The sequence below is a fragment of the Scyliorhinus canicula genome, chromosome 9, assembly GCF_902713615.1.
Source record: "Scyliorhinus canicula chromosome 9, sScyCan1.1, whole genome shotgun sequence".
NCBI lineage: Eukaryota > Metazoa > Chordata > Chondrichthyes > Carcharhiniformes > Scyliorhinidae > Scyliorhinus > Scyliorhinus canicula.
The window spans coordinates 159,725,484-159,743,971 of NC_052154.1; the positions used below are offsets into that span (position 1 = coordinate 159,725,484).

At 49.0% G+C, this 18,488-nt stretch overlaps 1 protein-coding gene across 1 annotated transcript in view; it reads right to left on the bottom strand.

Moving 5' to 3' along the window:
• Window positions 1-415: 415 nt before the first annotated feature.
• The window catches only part of LOC119970954 (dentin sialophosphoprotein-like), a 165,850-nt gene continuing 147,777 nt past the window's right edge, over window positions 416-18,488 (bottom strand). Inside the window, exons 28-33 of the mRNA XM_038806066.1 lie at window positions 15,620-15,724; window positions 10,941-11,021; window positions 9,640-9,720; window positions 4,967-5,065; window positions 4,373-4,453; window positions 416-3,257 (exon numbers count right to left, since the gene is read on the bottom strand). Of these exons, the coding sequence (XP_038661994.1) occupies window positions 3,244-3,257; window positions 4,373-4,453; window positions 4,967-5,065; window positions 9,640-9,720; window positions 10,941-11,021; window positions 15,620-15,724 (461 nt within the window). The 3' untranslated portion in view covers window positions 416-3,243. The remainder of the gene's footprint in view (window positions 3,258-4,372; window positions 4,454-4,966; window positions 5,066-9,639; window positions 9,721-10,940; window positions 11,022-15,619; window positions 15,725-18,488) is intronic.

Below are 18,488 nucleotides of genomic sequence, written 5' to 3' on the forward strand. Positions count from 1 at the left end.
CACGATGGCGGAGGAGGAAGTGACCCCCTCGCATGCGCATGCACGGGGATGACGTCAGCAACCGCTGACGCTCCGGCGCATGCGTGGACTTCCGCCGGCCGGCGAAGTCCCATCGGCCCCAGCCGGCGTGGCACCAATGGCCGTTCCCACCGGCCGGCGAGGCGCCAACCACTCCAGTGCGGGCCTATCCCCTCAATGTTAGGGCTTGGTCCCTAAAGGTGTGGAAACTCCTGCACCTTTGGGGCGGCCCGACGCCGGAGTGGTTCACGTCGCTCCATCCTGCCGGAACCCCCAGCCCCGCCGGGTAGGGGAGAATCCCGCCCAAGGTATAGATTTAAGTGAGTTTAATTGAGTGTTTCTGAAAGTAAAAAATCTGTTTAGTTTTATGTTAAGCAAAGGTGTTTGCAGGTGTGGGTTTTTTTGGGGAGAAGTAACCGAGGCAGGGAATACCAGTTTAAAAGACTGGGATACAAAAGAGAGATCTAAGATGCTGAAACAAGTGCTGATGGTGAAACAACCACCTCCAACCGAAACCCCAGGAACAACTGAGGAAAGGGATGTGGAGGCATTCTTTATTACGTTTGAGAAGGTGGTTAAGCAAATGAAATGGCCTAAAGAAATCTAAACATTGCTCTTACAGAGTAGTTTGGCGGATAGAACTCATGAGGTTTATGTATTGCTGAGAGATGATGGGCGGGTTTCTGTGATCACCCCCGACTGGCCGGAGAATCCACATTGGCTCAAATCGGGGACGGTGCTGCTTTTGCGATGCTCTGCCCCCTCCAAAACAGCGTACTCTAGGAGTATGCCGCACGTAGTCGGGACGGCCTCAGGACGTTATCTGAGGCCCTCCCCCCGATACTCCGCCTCCGATGGGCCGAGTTCCCGATGGCGCCGATCGTGTGTGATATTTAATTTCGGGAACTCAGCCTGGCGGTTGCGGACTAAGTCCAGTGCCACCACAGTCGGGGAGGAGCCGATCCGCGGGCATTGGGCGCTTTGGCGGGGCCTGGGGCACTAGTGAGGGGTGGTCCGGTGGTGGCGAGCCAGGCCAAAGAGGTCACTTTTTGGCAGGCCAGGTCCACGCGCGGCTGGCGCCATGTTGCACGGCCGCTGAAGCCCACCGCCATGCGCATGCGCAGCCACGGACCCAGCAATTCTCCAGCTGTATAAGGCTATATTGAGTGTGTATGAATTAGTCCCTGAGGCATACAGCAGACATTTCAAAATACAAGGTAACAGCCCAGACAGACCTATATTGAATTTGACAGGGTAAAGGCAGATTATTATTTGAATGGGTGCAAGTTGAGAGAGGAAGTTGACACAGCAAGACCTTGATGTCCTCTTGCATCAGTTGCTGACAGTAAGCACGCAGATAGAGCAGACAGTAAACAAGGCAACTAGTATGTTGGCCTTCATTGCAAGAGGATTTGAGTACAGGAATAGGGATGTTTTACTACAATTGTTTCGGACCTTGGTGAGGCCACACCTGGTGTATTGTGTGCAGTTTTGGTTTCTTTATCTAAGGAAGGACGTTCTTGCTATGGAGGGAGTGCTGTGACGGTTTACTAGGCTGATTCCTGGGATAGCGGGACTGTCACATGAGGAGAGACTAAGTCTGTTAGGATTATATTCATTGGAGTTCAGAAGAGTGAGGGGAGGATCTCAATGAAACTTATACATTTCTAACAGGATTAAACTGAGTAGATTCAGAAAGAATGTTTCCGATGGTGCATTGCAGGACTAGGGTAAGGGATAAACATTTTAGGACTGAGGTACGGAGAAGTTTCTTCACCCAGAGGATGGTGAATCTGTGGAATTCACGACAACAAAAAGTAGTTGAGACAAAAACATTGTGTAATTTCAAGTAAATTAGATAAAGGGCTGGATTCTCAGCACCCCGACGGTGAAATCGTGTTCAGCACTGTGGCGGAGAATCCAGTTTCACACATGAAATCGGGACCGGCACCAGTTCCGCGATTCTCCATCCCCAGAAAAGCAGAGTATCCGGGGAGTTCGCTGCGCCGCGTATCCACCAGCTGCAGCCATTGCTGGAGGCCCGCCCGCTATTCTCCGCCCCCAACTGGCCGAAGTCTCAATGGCGTATTTCTAATGTGGGCCAGCCTTTCGGGATACTCGCGAGGTAGCTGCAGGCTCAGCCGCAGCCGCCATAGTCGGGGTCGGGCCGATTGGAGGGCAGGGGGGCCTCATACGGGACTGAATCTTTATTGTGCGGGCGATCCGGACCAGGTGAGCAGCCGATCGAGGGCACTATTTCTGTGGTCCAGGCCCGTGGTCTGAGTCCGCCATGGAGCACAGCGCGGCCGCTGGAGTCCACCGCCATGCGCATGCGCAGCCTCTGATCCGGAAGTGCGGGGGGACGTATCGGCAGCTGGAGCTGCGAGCTCCATGATAACCGCATGCCAGCCCCCTACAAGACGGTGAATCTGTGGCCTTTTGATGGCAGTTTTTCTGGCGCTAAGGCCACAGGTTTCAGGACAACGTGCGGGTATAGTGCCTGAAACGGAGGATCCAGCCCATAGTTTTTGGGGCAAAATGGATCAAGTGATATGGGAGGAGAACGGAGCCAATGGGCTCTGTTATTCTGTTCATCTTTCATCTCCAGCGGCATTGGTGAGGGCCTGCATTGCACCTTGTCGATGGCAGGCAGAGCTGCTGTGTGTGAGTGATGGATAGAGTGAATTATTGTGGAAGGGATGCCAATCAAGCAGCCTGCTGCATTGTCCTGGATGGTATCAAGATGTTTTTGTTGTTGGAACTGCACTCAGCCAGCAAGGGGAAAGTATCCCATCACATACCTGACTTGTGCTTTGTAGTTTGTGTACATCGTTTGGAATTGAGGATTCCAAGCCCCGAAACTGCTATTGTTGCCACAGTATTTATATAGCTGTAAAATCTTCAATCCTATCTGAGTTAAAGAAGCTTAACCCAATCAAAGAAACTGACTGTTTGCTCAATCCAGTCATGCTGCTGTAACAGAAGGAAAACAGGAAAGTGGTTGGCAACATTAGCGAAAGCGACAAATTCTGATCTGTTCCAAATGCCAGGGACAGTTCTTTTCCACCAATAGAGGAGACCTGTAGAACTTGCAAATCTGTGTAAGTAACATCCAACTTTAGCACAGCAAAATCTTCGAATGGCATCATGTCACTCAGAGCATGATGGAGTCGAGAAAGGATCCAATGCACAGGATTTTTCAGTTAATCTTTCATCCCGAGTTAATCAAGGAGGACAATCTGAAAACAAAAACACTCTTCTTCGAAATCAATGAGATTTTGTAAACTGGAACAGTCTTCTACATTCTGTGCCATTGCTAGAGTATATATTTTTGGTCAAGTATTGCTCTAAAAACCAGCTGCCAAACAGGCAATGAACAAAGAACAAAGAACAAAGAAAAGTACAGCACAGGAACAGGCCCTTCGGCCCTCCAAGCCTGTGCCGAGCATGTTGTCCGTCTAAACTAAAATCTTCTCCACTTCCTGGGTCCATACCCCTCTATTCCCATCCTATTCATGTATTTGTCAAGATGCCCCTTAAATGTCACTATAGTCCCTGCTTCCACCACCTCCTCCGGCAGCGAGTTCCAGGCACCCCTACCCTCTGTGTAAAAAACATGTCTCATACATTTCCTCTAAACTTTGCCCCTCGCACCTTAAACCTATGCCCCCTCGTAATTGCCCCCTCTACCTTGGGAAAAAGCCTCTAATTATCCACTCTGTCTATGCCCCTCATAATTCTGACTATCCACTCTGTTTATGCCCCTCAAAATTTTGTATACCTCTTATCAGGTCACCCCTCAACCTCCGTCGTTTCAGTGAGAACAGACCGAGTTTATTCAACCTCTCTTCATAACTAATGCCCTCCATACCAGGCAACATCCTGGTAAATCTCTTCTGCACCCTCTCTAAAGCCCCCTCTAAAGGCTTGATGCATTGCTGTGAGAGGGAAAGGAAATGGAGTAAGGTACTTCACAGAAACGTCGAGTAGGGTAAAATCGAGAATGGCAGGCAGGACTGTTGTGCTGAGTGCCATGTAGAAGCATAAGGGCAGAACACCAGAACATGGAACATCACCGCAAGACTCCCACAATCCCAGCTTGGAAATACGTGGAATGCTTCATCATAACAGGGGTGAAAAACTGGAGAACCCCTCCCCAGAGGTCTCTGTGAATGTCTCGACACAACACGAACAGCAGTGATTCAAGAAGGATCATAACCTCAAGGAGAATTAGAATTTGCGTAAATGCATCATAGAATCATGGAATTTAAAGTGCAGAAGGTGTCAGCTTTGCCCACATCTCATGAGCGAATAGATGAAAAATTTGCTGAAAGTATTTCTTCATTGATCCCACCTTCAGTTCCTGGCCTATCCATTGAACTGTCCCCTTGATTATCAGCATTATTTTGATTGCTTGGAGGAGCTTTCTGTGATTCTACATAAACACAAAAATACAAAACAGTGTAAACACATTGTATAAAGGAACAGGAACTACAGTAATGGTGCATTTAGTTAATAGTGAATGAGTACATATGTATTTAGCTCAGCTCATTGCATCTTTATCTGAGGAGAGTTTTACTATTTCTCATATAGGTGTTGCATCAATAACTTAATAATGATGCAAAATGACATCTTACTTTTAATAATAACTGCTGGTAGGCTTATATTGCTGCCCTGAATATACTTCAGTCTCCTGCAACAGAATTCCCCACTTTGGAGGCCATGCCTCGTGGCGGGAAGGGAAGTCGGGGTGATTTTCGCTGGAGAGTGTCAGAACCTTACAGACACAATTTGTGGTGTTCAGCTCATTTATTATGCATGTGTGAGGAACACATCAAATCCCATGGATTTTCCTGCCACGCCATCACCTCATTGCGCCAATATCTTGGTGCCATATTTAAATGCTTCAACACAGCTAATCATTCTTCAACTCTGCTCCTTGACTCACCTTCAGTTCCTGGCTTACTTTTGTCTTTTATCTCATCCGATGAATTTTCCGATGGATTAAAATCACTGCTTTGATCACTTGAAGGTGTTTGCTCTGAATCTACATGAACACAAACATTCATAACATAAACACATTGTACAAAACAGCAGGAAATACAGTAATGATGCATTTGGTTAATAGTGAAAGAATACATATGTATTTAGCTCACCTCGTTACATCTTTATCTAAGGAGAAATATTATTATTTTGCAGAGAGTTTTCGTGTCAATATCTTTGTACCCATGGAAAATTACATCTTACTTTTGATAATAATTGCTGGTAATTTTCTATCGTTGCCCTGAATATACCTCAACCTCCTGCAACTGGAGGGAGGGGAAGTCGGGGTGACTTTCGCTGGAGAGTGACGCAGCTGAACCTGCAAACCCTGTGGTGTTCAGCTCATTAATTATACATGTGTGAGGGGCAGCATGGTGGTGCTGTGGTTCGCACTCCTGCCTCATGGCGCTGAGGTCCCAGGTTTGATCCCGGCTCTGGGCCACTGTCTGTGTGGAGTTTGCACATTCTCACCTTGGTACCACAACCCAAAGATGTGCAGGGTAGGTGGATTGGCCACACCATATTTCCCCTTAATTGGAAAAAATTAATTGGGCACTCTAATTTTTTTTTTGTTTTAATTATACATGTGTGAGGAAAGCATCAAATCACATTGAGTTGTCCTGCCACACCATCACCTCATAGCGCCAATATTTAAATGATACCACACAGCCAATCACTCTTCCAGTCTGCTACTTCATTCACCTCAAAAAACAATACAGAACATGAACAAGCCCTTCGGCCCTCCAAGCCTGTACCAGTCATAATACCACCCTTGGCAAAAACCCTCAGCACTTCTTAGTGCTGTATCCCTCGATACCCATCCTATCCATGTATTTGTCAATATGCCTTTTGAATACCGTTAATGTATCTGCTTCGACAACCTCCCCTGGCAGGCACTCACCATCCTCTGCGTAAAAAAACCTGCCTCACACATCTCCTCTAAACTTTGGCCCACGGACCTTAAACCTATGCCCAGTAGTGACTGACTTCTCCACCCTCGGAAAGAGTGCCTGCCCATCCACTCTATCCATGCCTCTCATAATCTTGTAGGCCTCTATCAGGTCACCCCTCCACCTGCATTGCTCTAATCAAATCAGTTTGAGTCTATTCAGCCTCTCCTCATAGCTAACATGCTCCAGACCAGGTAATATCCTGGTAAACATCCTCTGCACCCTCTCCAAAGCCTCCACATTCTTCTGGTAGTGTGGTGACCAGAATGTGCGCAATATTCCAAGTGCGGCCTTATCAAGGTTCTAGAACTGGAGCATGACTTGCCAGCTTTTCTACTCGGTGCCCCGTCCAATGAAGGCAAGCATTTTATGTGTTTTATTGACTACTTTGTCTACTCGCGTTGCCACTTTCAAAGGTCTATGGACCTGTACACCCAGATCGTTCTGACTATATTCCGAATTATTTTGCATTTTACTGTATATTGCCCCTTTATGTTAGATCTACCAAAATGCATTACCTCACATTTATCCGGATTAAACTCCATATGCCATTTCTCTGCCCAAGTCTCCAACCTATCTATCACCTGCTCTTTCCTCTGACAGTCCTCAACACTATCTGCCACTCCACCAACCTTGGTGTCATCCGCGAACTTACTAATCAGACCAGTTACATTTTCCTCCAACTGATTTATGTATACGACAAATAACAGAGGCCCCAGCACAGATCCCTGTGGAACACGACTAATCACAACCTTCTACTCAGAAAAACACCCTTCTACTGCTACCCTCTGCCTTCTGTGGCCGAGCCAGTTTTGTACCCATCTTGTCACCTCACCTCTGATCCCGTGTAACTTCACCTTTTGTACCAGTCTGCCAGGAGGCACCTTGTCAAATGCTTTACTCAACAACATCCAGCGCTCTCCCCATATCAATCATTTTTGTCACCGCCTCAGAAAACCCGATCAAGTTGGTGAGGCACGATCTCCCCTTCACAAAACCATGCTGCCTTTCACTAATGAGTCCATTTGTTTCCAAATGGGTATAAATCCTGTCCCTGAGAATTCTCTCCAATAATTTACCTACTAGCAATGTGAGGCTCACCCGCCTATAGTTTCCTGGATTTTCCGTGGTACCTCTCTTAAATAGCAGTACCAGTTTAGCTAATGTCCAGTCCTCTGGGACCTCACCTGTAGCTAATGAGGATACAAAGATGTCAGTCAAGGCCCCAGCAATTTCGTCCCTTGCTTTCCTCAGTAATCTGGGATAGGTTGTATCAGGCCCAGGAGACTTATCTACCTTAATGTCTTTTAAAACTTCCAATACCTCCTCCTTTTTGATGTCAATATGACCCAGAGTATCCACACACCCTACCCAAGAATCAACTTCCACAAAATACCTTTCTTTGGGAACACTGATGCAAAGTACTCATTTAGTACCTCGCGAATTTCCTCTGGATCAATCCATCGATTTCCCCCACTGTCCTTAAGTGGTCCAATCCTTCCCTATGCCACCCTCTTATTTTTTGCATATGAATAAAAAGCTTTTGGATTCACCTTAATCCTACTTGCCAAGAACTAGTCCTGGACTAGGGTAAGGGATTAACATTTTAGGACTGAGGTACGGAGAACGTTATGCCACCAGAAGATGGTGAATCTGTGGAATTCACTACCACAAATGGTAGTTGAGGCAAAAACATTGTGTAATTTCAAGTAAATTAGATAAAGGGCTGGATTCTCTGCACCCCGACGGTGAAATCGTGTTCAGCACTGCGGCGGAGAATCCAGTTTCACGCATGAAATTGGGATCGGCGCCGGTTCCGCGATTTTCCGGCCCCTGAAAAGCGGTGTACACGGGCAGTCCGCTGCGCCGCGTATCCACCAGCTACGGCCATTGCTGAAGACCCACCCCGCTATTCTCCACCCCCGACCGGCCGAACTGTCAACGCCGTATTTCTAATGTGGCCTTGCCATTCGGAACACTCATGAGGTAGCTGCAGGTTCAGTCCGTGGCCGACATAGTTAGGGGTGGGCCGATTGGCGGGCGGGGCCTCAATGGGACTGAGTCATAATTGTGCGGGCGATCCAGATCGGACGAGCGGCAGATCGAGGGCACTATTTCTGCGGTCCAGGTCCGCGGTCTCAGTCCGCCATGGAGCATGGTGCAGCCGCTGGAGTCCACCGTCTTGCGCATGCGCAGCCTCTGATCCGGAAGTGCGGGGGGCCGTATCGGCAGCTGGAGCTGCGAGCTCCATGATAGCTGTGTGCCAGCCCCCTGCAAGACGGTGAATCTGTGGCCTTTCGATGGCAGTCTTTCTGGCGTTAAAGCCACAGGTTTCAGGACAAAGTGCGGGCATAGTCCCTGAAATGGAGAATCCAGCCCGTAGTTCTTGGGGCTAAACGGATCAAGTGATATGGGGGGAGAAAGGAGCCGATACACAGGATTATTCTGTTCGTCTTTAATCTCCAGCAGCATTGGTGAGGGCCTGTATTGCACCATGTCGATGGCAGGCACTGCTGCTGTGCGTCTGTGATGGATAGAGTGAATTATTGTGGAAGGGATGCCAATCAAGCTGGCTGCTGCGTTGTCCTGGATGGTATCAAGATGTTTGTGTTGTTGGAGCTGCACTCAGCCAGCAAGGGGAAAGTATCCCATCACACACCAAGGGCGGGATTTTCCGCGAACAAGCGGGGCGGGCCACTCCGGCGCCGAGGAGTGGCATGAACCACTCCGGCGTCGGGCCGCCTCGAAGGTGCGGAAACGTCCGCACTTTCAGGGGCTTGGCCGGCGCCGAAGTGCCTCCGCCGGCTGCCGCAAGTTGACGCATGCACGGGAGCACCAGCATATGCTGCCATCATCCCAGCGCTTGCGCAAGGGGATTCTTCTCTGCACCGGCCAGGGCAGAGGTTGACAACGGCCGGAGCGGAGGGAAAGAGTGCCCGCACAGCACAGGCCCACCCGCGGATCGGTGGGCTCTGATCGCAGGCCAGGCCAGCGTGGGGGCACCTCCCGGGGCCAGATCCCCCTGCGCCCCCCCCCTCCCACCCCCACACGAGGACCCCGGAGGATACCCACGCTTCCAGGTCCCACCGGTAAGTACCTGTTCTAATTTAGGTTGGCGGGATCGGCTGGAAACGGACGGCCACCTGGCCCATTGCAGGCCGGACAATCGCCGGGGCCACTGCCAGTGGCCGCCGACCAGCACGCGCGATTCTAACCCGTCGGGGGTCAGAGAATCCCGCCCTATATATATTTTTGGTCAAGTATTGCTGGAAAAGCCACCTGCCAAACAGGCAATGAGTGCCATGTAGAAGCAGAAGGGCAGAATACCCGAACATGGAACACCGCAAAACTCCCACAATCCCAACTTGGAAGAATGTTGCCGTTGCTTCATCGTAACAAGGGGTGAACACCTGGAGAACCCCTTCCCAGAGAGCTCTGTGGATGTCTCTACACAACACAAACAACAGTGATTCAAGAAGGATCACCACCTCAAGGAGAATTAAGAATTAGCATAAATGCATCATAGAATCATGGAATTCACAATGCGGAAGGTGTCAAATTTGCCCATATCTCATGAGCGAATAGATGAAAAATTTGCTAAAAGTATTTCTTTCATCATTGATCCCACCTTCAGTTCCTGGCCTATCCATTGAACTGTCCCTTTGATTTTCAGCATTATTTTGATTGCTTGAAGGGGTTTTCTGTGATTCTACATAAACACAAAAATACAAAACAGTATAAACACATTGTATAAAGGAACAGGAACTACAGTAATGGGGCATTTAGTTAACAGTGAATGAATACATATGTATTTAGCTCAGCTCATTGCATCTTTATCCGAGCAGAGATTTACTATTTCTCAGTTAGGTGTTGCATCAATAACTTAATAATGATGCAAAATTACATCTTACTTTTAATAATAACTGCTGGTAGGCTTCTATTGCTGCCCTGAATATACTTCAGTCTCCTGCAACAGAATTCCCCCTTTTGGAGGCCTTGTGGCGGGAAGAGAAGTCGGGGTGATTTTCGCTGGAGAGTGTCAGAACCTTACAGACACAATCTTGTGGTGTTCAGCTAATTTATTATGCATGTGTGAGGAACACATCAGATCCCATGGATTGATTCTCCCACGCCATCACCTCATTGCGCCAATATCTCGGTGCCATATTTAAATGTTACCACACAGCCAATCATTCTTCAACTCTGCTCCTTGACTCACCTTCAGGGCGCGATTCTCCCAAAACGGGAGAAATCGTAAAGCTGCCGTAAAACCCGGGCGGGTTTTACGGCAGCGCGCCCCTTCCCGACCAGGGACCGATTCTGGTCCCCGGTCGGGGCTAGCAGCCCGACGCCGTAGGCTCCGGCAAGACGGGCTTAATGAAAATCGTTAAGCCCGCTTGCCGGAGTTAGCGCCGGCTGACGCGTCATATGACGTCAGCCGCGCATGCGCAGTTTGGAAGACTCCAACCCGCGCATGCGCGGGTGACGTCATCGCGTTTTGCGCAAAACCCGCGCATGCGCGGGCCGGGTTGCCCCTCAGCCGCCCCGCAGTATCCATTCGCGGGCATCGGGCCCGCTGGGCACCGATTGCGGGCCCATGGCACCCTTGGCACGGCCGTGGTACGGCCGTGCCAATCGGTGCCATGGTTATTAATAGCGAGTTTGTGACGCCGTTTTTACGAACGGCAAGACCAGGTGTGTTTGCCGTTCGTAAAAACGGCGGAAAGGGCTGGGACTTCGGCCCATCTAACAGCTGAGAATCGCTGCCGGCCGTAAAAAAACGGCGGCAGCGATTCGGGTCGGGACTTCGGCGGGGGGGGGGGGGGGGGGAGAATAGCGGGAGGGCGGCAAAAATGTCGGGAAGGCCCTCCCGCTATTCTCCCACCCGTCGTGGGGGGCGGAGAATTTCGCCCTCAGTTCCTGGCTTACTTTTGTCTTTTATCTCATCCGGTGAATTTTCCGATGGATTATATTCACTGTTTTGATCACTTGAAGGGGTTTGCTCAGAATCTACATGAACACAAAAATGCAAAACATAAACACATTGTACAAAGGAGCAGGAAATACGGTAATGACGCATTTGGTTAATAGTGAAAGAATACATATGTATTTAGCTCACCTCGTTACATCTTTATCTAAGGAGAAATATTATTATTTTGCAGAGAGTTTTCGCGTCAATATCTTCGTACCCATGGAAAATTACATCTTACTTTTGATAATAGTTGCTGGTAATTTTCTATCGTTGCCCTGAATATACCTCAGTCTCCTGCAACTGGAGGGAGGGGAAGTCGGGGTGACTTTCACTGGAGAGTGACGCAGCTGAACCTGCAAACCCTGTGGTGTTCAGCTCATTAATTATATATGTGTGAGGGGCAACATGGTGGTGCTGTGGTTAGCACTCCTGCCTCATGGCGCTGAGGTCCCAGGTTCGATCCCGGCTCCGGGTCACTGTCTGTGTGCAGTTTGCACGTTCTCCCCTAGTTGATGTGGGTTTTACCCCTACAACCCAAAGATGTGCAGGGTCGGTGGACTGGCTATGCTAAGTTGCCCCTTAATTGGAAAAAAATAATTGGGCACTCTCAATTTAGTTTTTAAAAATTATACACATGTGAGGAACACATCAAATCACATTGAGTTATCCTGCCACACCATCACCTCATAGTGCCAATATTTAAATGGTACCACACAGCCATTCACTCTTCCAGTCTGCTCCTTCATTCACGTCAAAAAACAATACAGCACAGGAACAGGCCCTTCGGCCCTCCAAGCCTGTACCAGTCATAATACCACCCTTGGCAAAAACCCTCAGCACTTATCCTGCCGTATCCCTCGATACCCATCCTATCCATGTATTTGTCGATATGCCTTTTGAATACCGTTAATGTATCTGCTTCCACAACCTCCCCTGGCAGGCACTCACCATCCTCTGCGTAAAAAACCTGCCTCACACATCTCCTCTAAACTTTGCCCCATGGACCTTAAACCTGTGCCCAGTAGTGACTGACCTCTCCACCCTGGGAAAGAGTGCCTGCCCATCCACTCAATCCATTCCTCTCATAATCATATAGATCTCTATCTTGTCACCCCTCCACCTCCATTGCTCTAATCGAATCAGTCCGAGTCTATTCAGCCTGTCCTCATAGCTAACACCCTCCAGACAAGGCAATATCCTGGTAAACATCCTCTCCAAAGCCTCCACATCTTTCTGGTAGTGTGGTGAACAGAAATGTGCGCAATATTCAAAGTGTGGCCTTATCAAGGTTCTAGAACTGTAGCATGACTTGCCAGTTTTTATACTCGATGCCCCGTCCAATGAAGGCAAGCATTTTATGTGTTTTCTTGACTACTTTGTCTACTTGTGTAGATCTCTCTGACTTTCTATATTCCTAATTGTTTTGCATTTACTTTATGTTAGATCTACCAAAATGCATTACCTCACATTTGTCCGGATTAAACTCCATATGCCATTTTTCTGCCCATGCCTCCAACCTATCTATCACCTGCTCTTTCCTCTGACAGTCCTCAACACTATCTGCCACTCCACCAACCTTGGTGTCATCCGCAAACTTACTAATCAGAACAGCTACATTTTCCTCCAAATCACTTATGTATACAACAAACAACAGAGGCCCCAGCACCGATCCTTATGGAACACCACTAATCACAATCTTTCACTCAGAAAAACACCCTTCTACTGCTACCCTCTGCCTTCTGTGGCCGAGCCTGTTTTGTACCCATCTTGTCACCTCACGTCTGATCCCGTGTGACTTTACCTTTTGTACCAGTTTGCCATGAGGCACCTTGTCAAAGGCTTTACTGAAGCCCATGTAAACAACATCCAGCGCTCTCCCCATATCAATCATTTTTGTCACGCCTCAGAAAACCCGATCAAGTTAGTGAGGCACGACCTCCCCTTCACAATACCATGCTGTCTGTCACTAATGAGTCCATTTGTTTCCAAATGGGTATAAATCCTGTCCCTGAGAATTCTCTCCAATAATTTACCTACTACCAACGTGAGGCTCACCCGCCTATAGTTTCCTGGATTTTCCTTGTTATCTCTCTTAAACAGCGGTACCACATTAGCTAATGTCCAGTCCTCTAGAGCGTCACCTGTAGCCAATGAGGATACAAAGATGTCAGTCAAGGCTCCAGCAATTTCCTCTCTTGCTTCCCTCAGTAATCTGGGGTAGGTTTTATCGGGCTCAGGAGACTTATCTACCTTCATGTCTTTTAAAACATCCAATACCTCCTCCTTTTTGATGTCAATATAACCCAGAGTATCCACACACCCTACCCAAGAATCATCTTCCACAAACTCCTTTTCTTTGGTGAACACTGATGCAAAGTACTCATTTAGTACCTCGCGCATTTCCTCTGGCTCAACACATAGATTCCCCCACTGTCCTTAAGTGGTCCAATCCTTCCCTTGGTCACCCTCTTGCTTTTTGCATATGAGTAAAAAGCTTTGGGATTCACCTTGATCCTACTTGCCAAGAACTTTTCATGACCCCTCCTCACCTTCCTAATTTCCCACTTAAGTACCTTCCTACATTCTTTATACTCCTCAAGGGTTTCGATTGTCCCCACCCTTCTACACTGTACAAAAGCCTCCTTTTCTTTTTGACACGGTTCACAATATACCTCATTATCGAAGGCTCCCTAAACTTCCCATACTTATCTTTCGTTCTCTCAGGATCGTGACTTTCCTGAATCCTAATCAACTGTCGCTTGAAAGACTCCTGCACGTCTGATATTGATTTACCCTCCAACAGCTGCACCCAATCCAAATTCTTCAGTTCCTGCTAATGTTATCGTAATTTGCGTTTCCCCAGTTTAGTACCTTAACACTCAACCCTATCCAATAGCACCCTAAAACATACGGAATTATGGTCACTAATCCCAAAATGTTCCCCTCCTGAAACCTCAACCATCTGCCCAAGCATATTCCCCAAACCCAGGTCCTTCCCTAGTTGGACTGCTACATATTACATCAAGAAGCCTTCCTGGATATACCTTACAAACTCTGCCCCATTCAAGCCCCTAGCAATAAGTGTGGCCCAGTAAATATAGGAGAAGTTAAAATACCCTACCACAACCCTGTTAATTTTGCACCTGTCCAAAATCTCTCTATCTATCTGCTGCTCTATCTCTCGCTGGTAGTTGGGGGGCCTGTAATAAACCACCAACATTGTGATTGCCCCCTTCCTGTTCCTGAGCCCTACCCAGATTGCCTCCTTGTAGGAGCTCTCCGAGGTGTCCTCCCATAGTACGGCTATAATATTCTCCTTAACCAGTAATGCTACTCCCCACCCCTTTGACATCCCCTCTATCTCTTCTGAAGCATCTGTATCCTCCAACATTCAACTGCCATCATCGTTCCAAGTACTAATCAGTGCTCTACATTCATCTGCCTTACCTGCTATACTTCTGGTGTTGAATCAAACTCCAGGACGCTGCGTTTGAGCAGAATGGGTGATGTTGTTGTTTTCTTATTTTTCTTCTCTATTTCCCTTTCAGTTATTGCACCTTCTCAGCTAACGCTATGGTTCCCACCACTGCGCCATACTAGTTTAAATCCTCTCGAGTTATTCTCATTTGCTGCTATCTCACGTTGTCTGAAGTGCATGTGTGATGTACCATCAATTGGACGCGAGGCACGATGAAGGTCCAAACTTAGGCTTTAATCAGCTAGTTGTTAGCCCGGTGGTCGACTACAGAGAAAGGCCGACCGCCGGGAACTCTGGGTACATATACCCCGCCTCGGAGGCGGGGTCTACTTGCCTATCGACCAATTGGTGAGCAGTCACATGACTAGTCCCAGCCAATCAGATGAGAGGCACATGACCAACCAGCGCCAATGGGAAACCAATGCTCTGCACCAATGGCAGTGCTCCCATTCATACCACCACAATGTGTACTGTGCTCAAATTGGTGTTGTCCTTTGAGTTCCAAATCGCGCCGGTCGTGCAACGCTGGCTGGAGCAGCGGGGACCATTCCGGCGCCGAACTAGCCCCCTGGGAAGGGGAGCATTCCTCAATATCGGGGACCGTTGATGCCGGAGTGGTTGGCGCCACTTTTCAAGCCGGCGTCAGAACTTGGCCGCGGGATTGCAGAATCCCGGCCTAAATATTTGGATAACTTCAGGCTGCATTAGTCTGGATCGCTGTTTAAATAGAAGGCGTGGTCCATTTAATATAGAGGTGAGGAGAAATGTTTTCTCTCAGAGAGTCACAAGTCTTTGGAACTCTCTTCCACAAAAGATGGTGGAAGAGCGTTGTTGCATATTTCTAAGGCAGAGGTAGATATTTTCTTACTCAGCAAGAGGGTGAAGATTATCAGGGTTAGGTAGGAATGTGGAGTTGAGGTTACAATCAGATCAGCCATAATCTTATTGAACACAGGACCAGGTTCAAAGGGCCAAGTGGTCTACTCTTGCTCCTAATTTGCATGTTCATTTGCATTAACATTTTGATGCCTTTTTGTCATTGAACTTGGAAGATAGAAACTTCAAATCTAAAGTTATGTTTTACCTGAATGATGTACAAATAGGGATTCATTTGGAAAAATGAAATATAATGTTAGGTAAAAATGGCTAATAACTTACTTGTTCCAGTTTCTGATATGTCTGGCCCAGGAGGTAACTTGCTTTTATGATCAGGTGACCCATTTTTCGGAAATGATTGCGATTCTTCATCATCTCGATTACCACCTTGATAGAATGTAAATATCAGGAGTGTGAGAAATTAAACATTATATAATATATTGAAGAGTTAGATGAAAAAACTAATTTATGCCCTTTTTGCAAATGTCGAGTTCATGTTTGATATGTTCCCGAATATAAAGTTTCAGGAATTGAAGTTTTAACTGTAGAAATTGGGAGCATCGATTGAGAAACTGAAAGATCACCCTGATGAAAATGCATTGTTTTATTGTTTCCCACTTCTCCAATGCTACTGCCATCCACCTTTCTAATCCCAACCTCCATGCCATCCCCTTGCACCCGAAGTATCCACACGCCATGTCTCCAATGTCATCCTGCCCCTCTCATCCCTCCCATGCCAGCATGATCCAAGCTATTCCATCCATCTGATGCCATTCTTCTCGTCACTCCTTCCAGAGCTCTCCACCCATCTGCCTTCAAGGGGAAGGGTCAGAGAGGCATGTCATTTGGGGAGTTTACTGGTTCCCCCCACATTTCCTCCCCCATCTGCCCACACACCCCCCTTCCATGTCTACTGAGGGGTGAAGGAGGCACAGTGGTCACTCCAGCATAGCGTGGATGCACTGAAGTGGGGTTGTGAGGTAAGACATGCCATTGCCACTGGGTCTTGGACACTGGCGTATTGGAATCTTTGTGCTTATGCAACCATGTGATGAAATGCCCCTGGCAGAGCGAATAATGTGGTTAATCCTTTTTTTGACACTGTCTGACTGACCTCTTGTGTGCCTTCTGGGCACTGACATCATCAGCCACTTGCGCCCATGTAGTGTTGGTTTCCCTGTTTGGCCTTCTCCACCCATCAGATTGTTAGAGCACATTCCTGCACACCTACACATGGTCCAGGAGGCCGCATAGGGAGTCAACATTGCAATATCAGAGCTGGGCTGGCAGGTGAGCTTGCAGACATCTCTCTGTTTCTGATCTGACTGTGTGGATGTCCGGCATCGTTTAAATATAGGGGACCGGATTCTCCGATTTTGAGGTTTTGTCTGGAGGAAGTGTCTAGTTTTATGATGACAAAAATCGGCAAGCCCCAGCACCGACCCTCCGGCCAGTGAGGGGCTAGCAGCCACACCACATAAAATACACGGCCTTCACGGAATAAACGCCGGGTCAGAGGCCGCGCATGCGCACAGTGACGACCTGCAGCGGTCGTGCTGTACAATACGGCGCCATCAATGCGTGGACCCAACCTGTCAGATAGTGCCCCCCTAGACATCCCCTCGCCACCGACCACCAATCCCCCAGCCCTCACCGCAGACCCCCAGCCAGCAGCACGCCTCCCCCCCCCCCCCGATTGTGGCAGCACTGGGCACAGTCCACAGCCGCCATGCTGGGTTCCCAACCGCTGAGACCGTGGGTAGGATTCTCCAACCCCCCGCCGGGGCGGAGAATCGCCGGGGGTCAGCACGAATCCCGCCCCCACTGTCCGCCTAATTCTCTGATCCCCCCAAATTCTGGCTACTGTGTGAATCGCGCCGCCTGCCTCGGAGAATGGCGGGGACCGGCGCGACGCTATGGGCCCCGGGGCTGCCTGATTTCTCCTGGCCGGATGGGCCGAAGTCCCGCCGACGTGACCACGGGTCACACCGGCGTAAATTAAAACACGTTTAATCATGGTAGCATGGTGGTTAGCATCAATGCTTCACAGCTCCAGGGTCCCAGGTTCGATTCCCGGCTGGGTCACTGTCTGTGTGGAGTCTGCACGCCCTCCCCGTGTGTGCGTGGGTTTCCTCCGGGTGCTCCGGTTTCCTCCCACAGTCCAATGATGTGCGGGTTAGGTGGATTGGCCATGCTAAATTACCCGTAGTGTAAGGTTAATGGGGGGGATTGTTGGGTTACGGGTATACGGGTTACGTGGGTTTAAGTAGGGTGATCATTGCTCGGCACAACATCGAGGGCCGAAGGGCCTGTTCTGTGCTGTACTGTTCTATGTTCTATGTTCTATGTTCTATAATGGCGTCAACCAGTGCTGATGGTTGGTCACGGTGTGGGGTGGCCGCAGGAGAAGTGACAGCATGGCTGCAATCGGTCTGAAGGGGGAGGTGTGTGTGTGGAGGGGGGTTGTGAGGGGAGAGAGAGGGTGTGAGGCGGGTTGTGGAGGGGAGAGAGTGCGAGTGCCGGGGAGTGGGGAGAGGGCGAGTGCCGGGATGAGGGGGCGAGTCCTGGGGAGGGGAGGGGGCGAGTGCTGGAAAGGGGGAAGAGGGCGAGTGCCGGGGTGAGGGGGCGTGCAGGGGAGGGGAGAGAGGGCGAATGCCGGGGAGGAGAGGGCGAGTGCCGGGTGAAGTGTTGGTGCCCTCTGCCTTTATAGTGTGTGTATTCTAACTGGTGATTGGCTGCGGTGTTTGTACATGTTGATTGGTCCCTGTGTGTGTCCATCAGTGTGTGACTGCACCATGATATACTGGTGTATATTATGACACTGGGGAGGGGAGGGCGAGTGCTGGGGAGGGGTGAGGGGGCGAGTGCCGTGGAGTGGGGGGCGAGTGCCGGGGAGGAGAGGGCGAGTGCCGGGAAGGGGAGGGCGAGTGCCATGATTTAGATTATCCACACACCCCACCCAAGAATCAACTTCCACAAAATCCTTTTCTTTGGCGAACGCTGATGCAAAGTATGCATTTAACACCTCGCTCATTTCCTCTGGATCAACTCATAGATTCGCCCACTGTCCTTAATGGGTCCAATCCTTCCCTTTGCCACCCTCTTATTTTTTGCACATGAATAAAAAGCCTTGGGATTCACCTTAATCCTA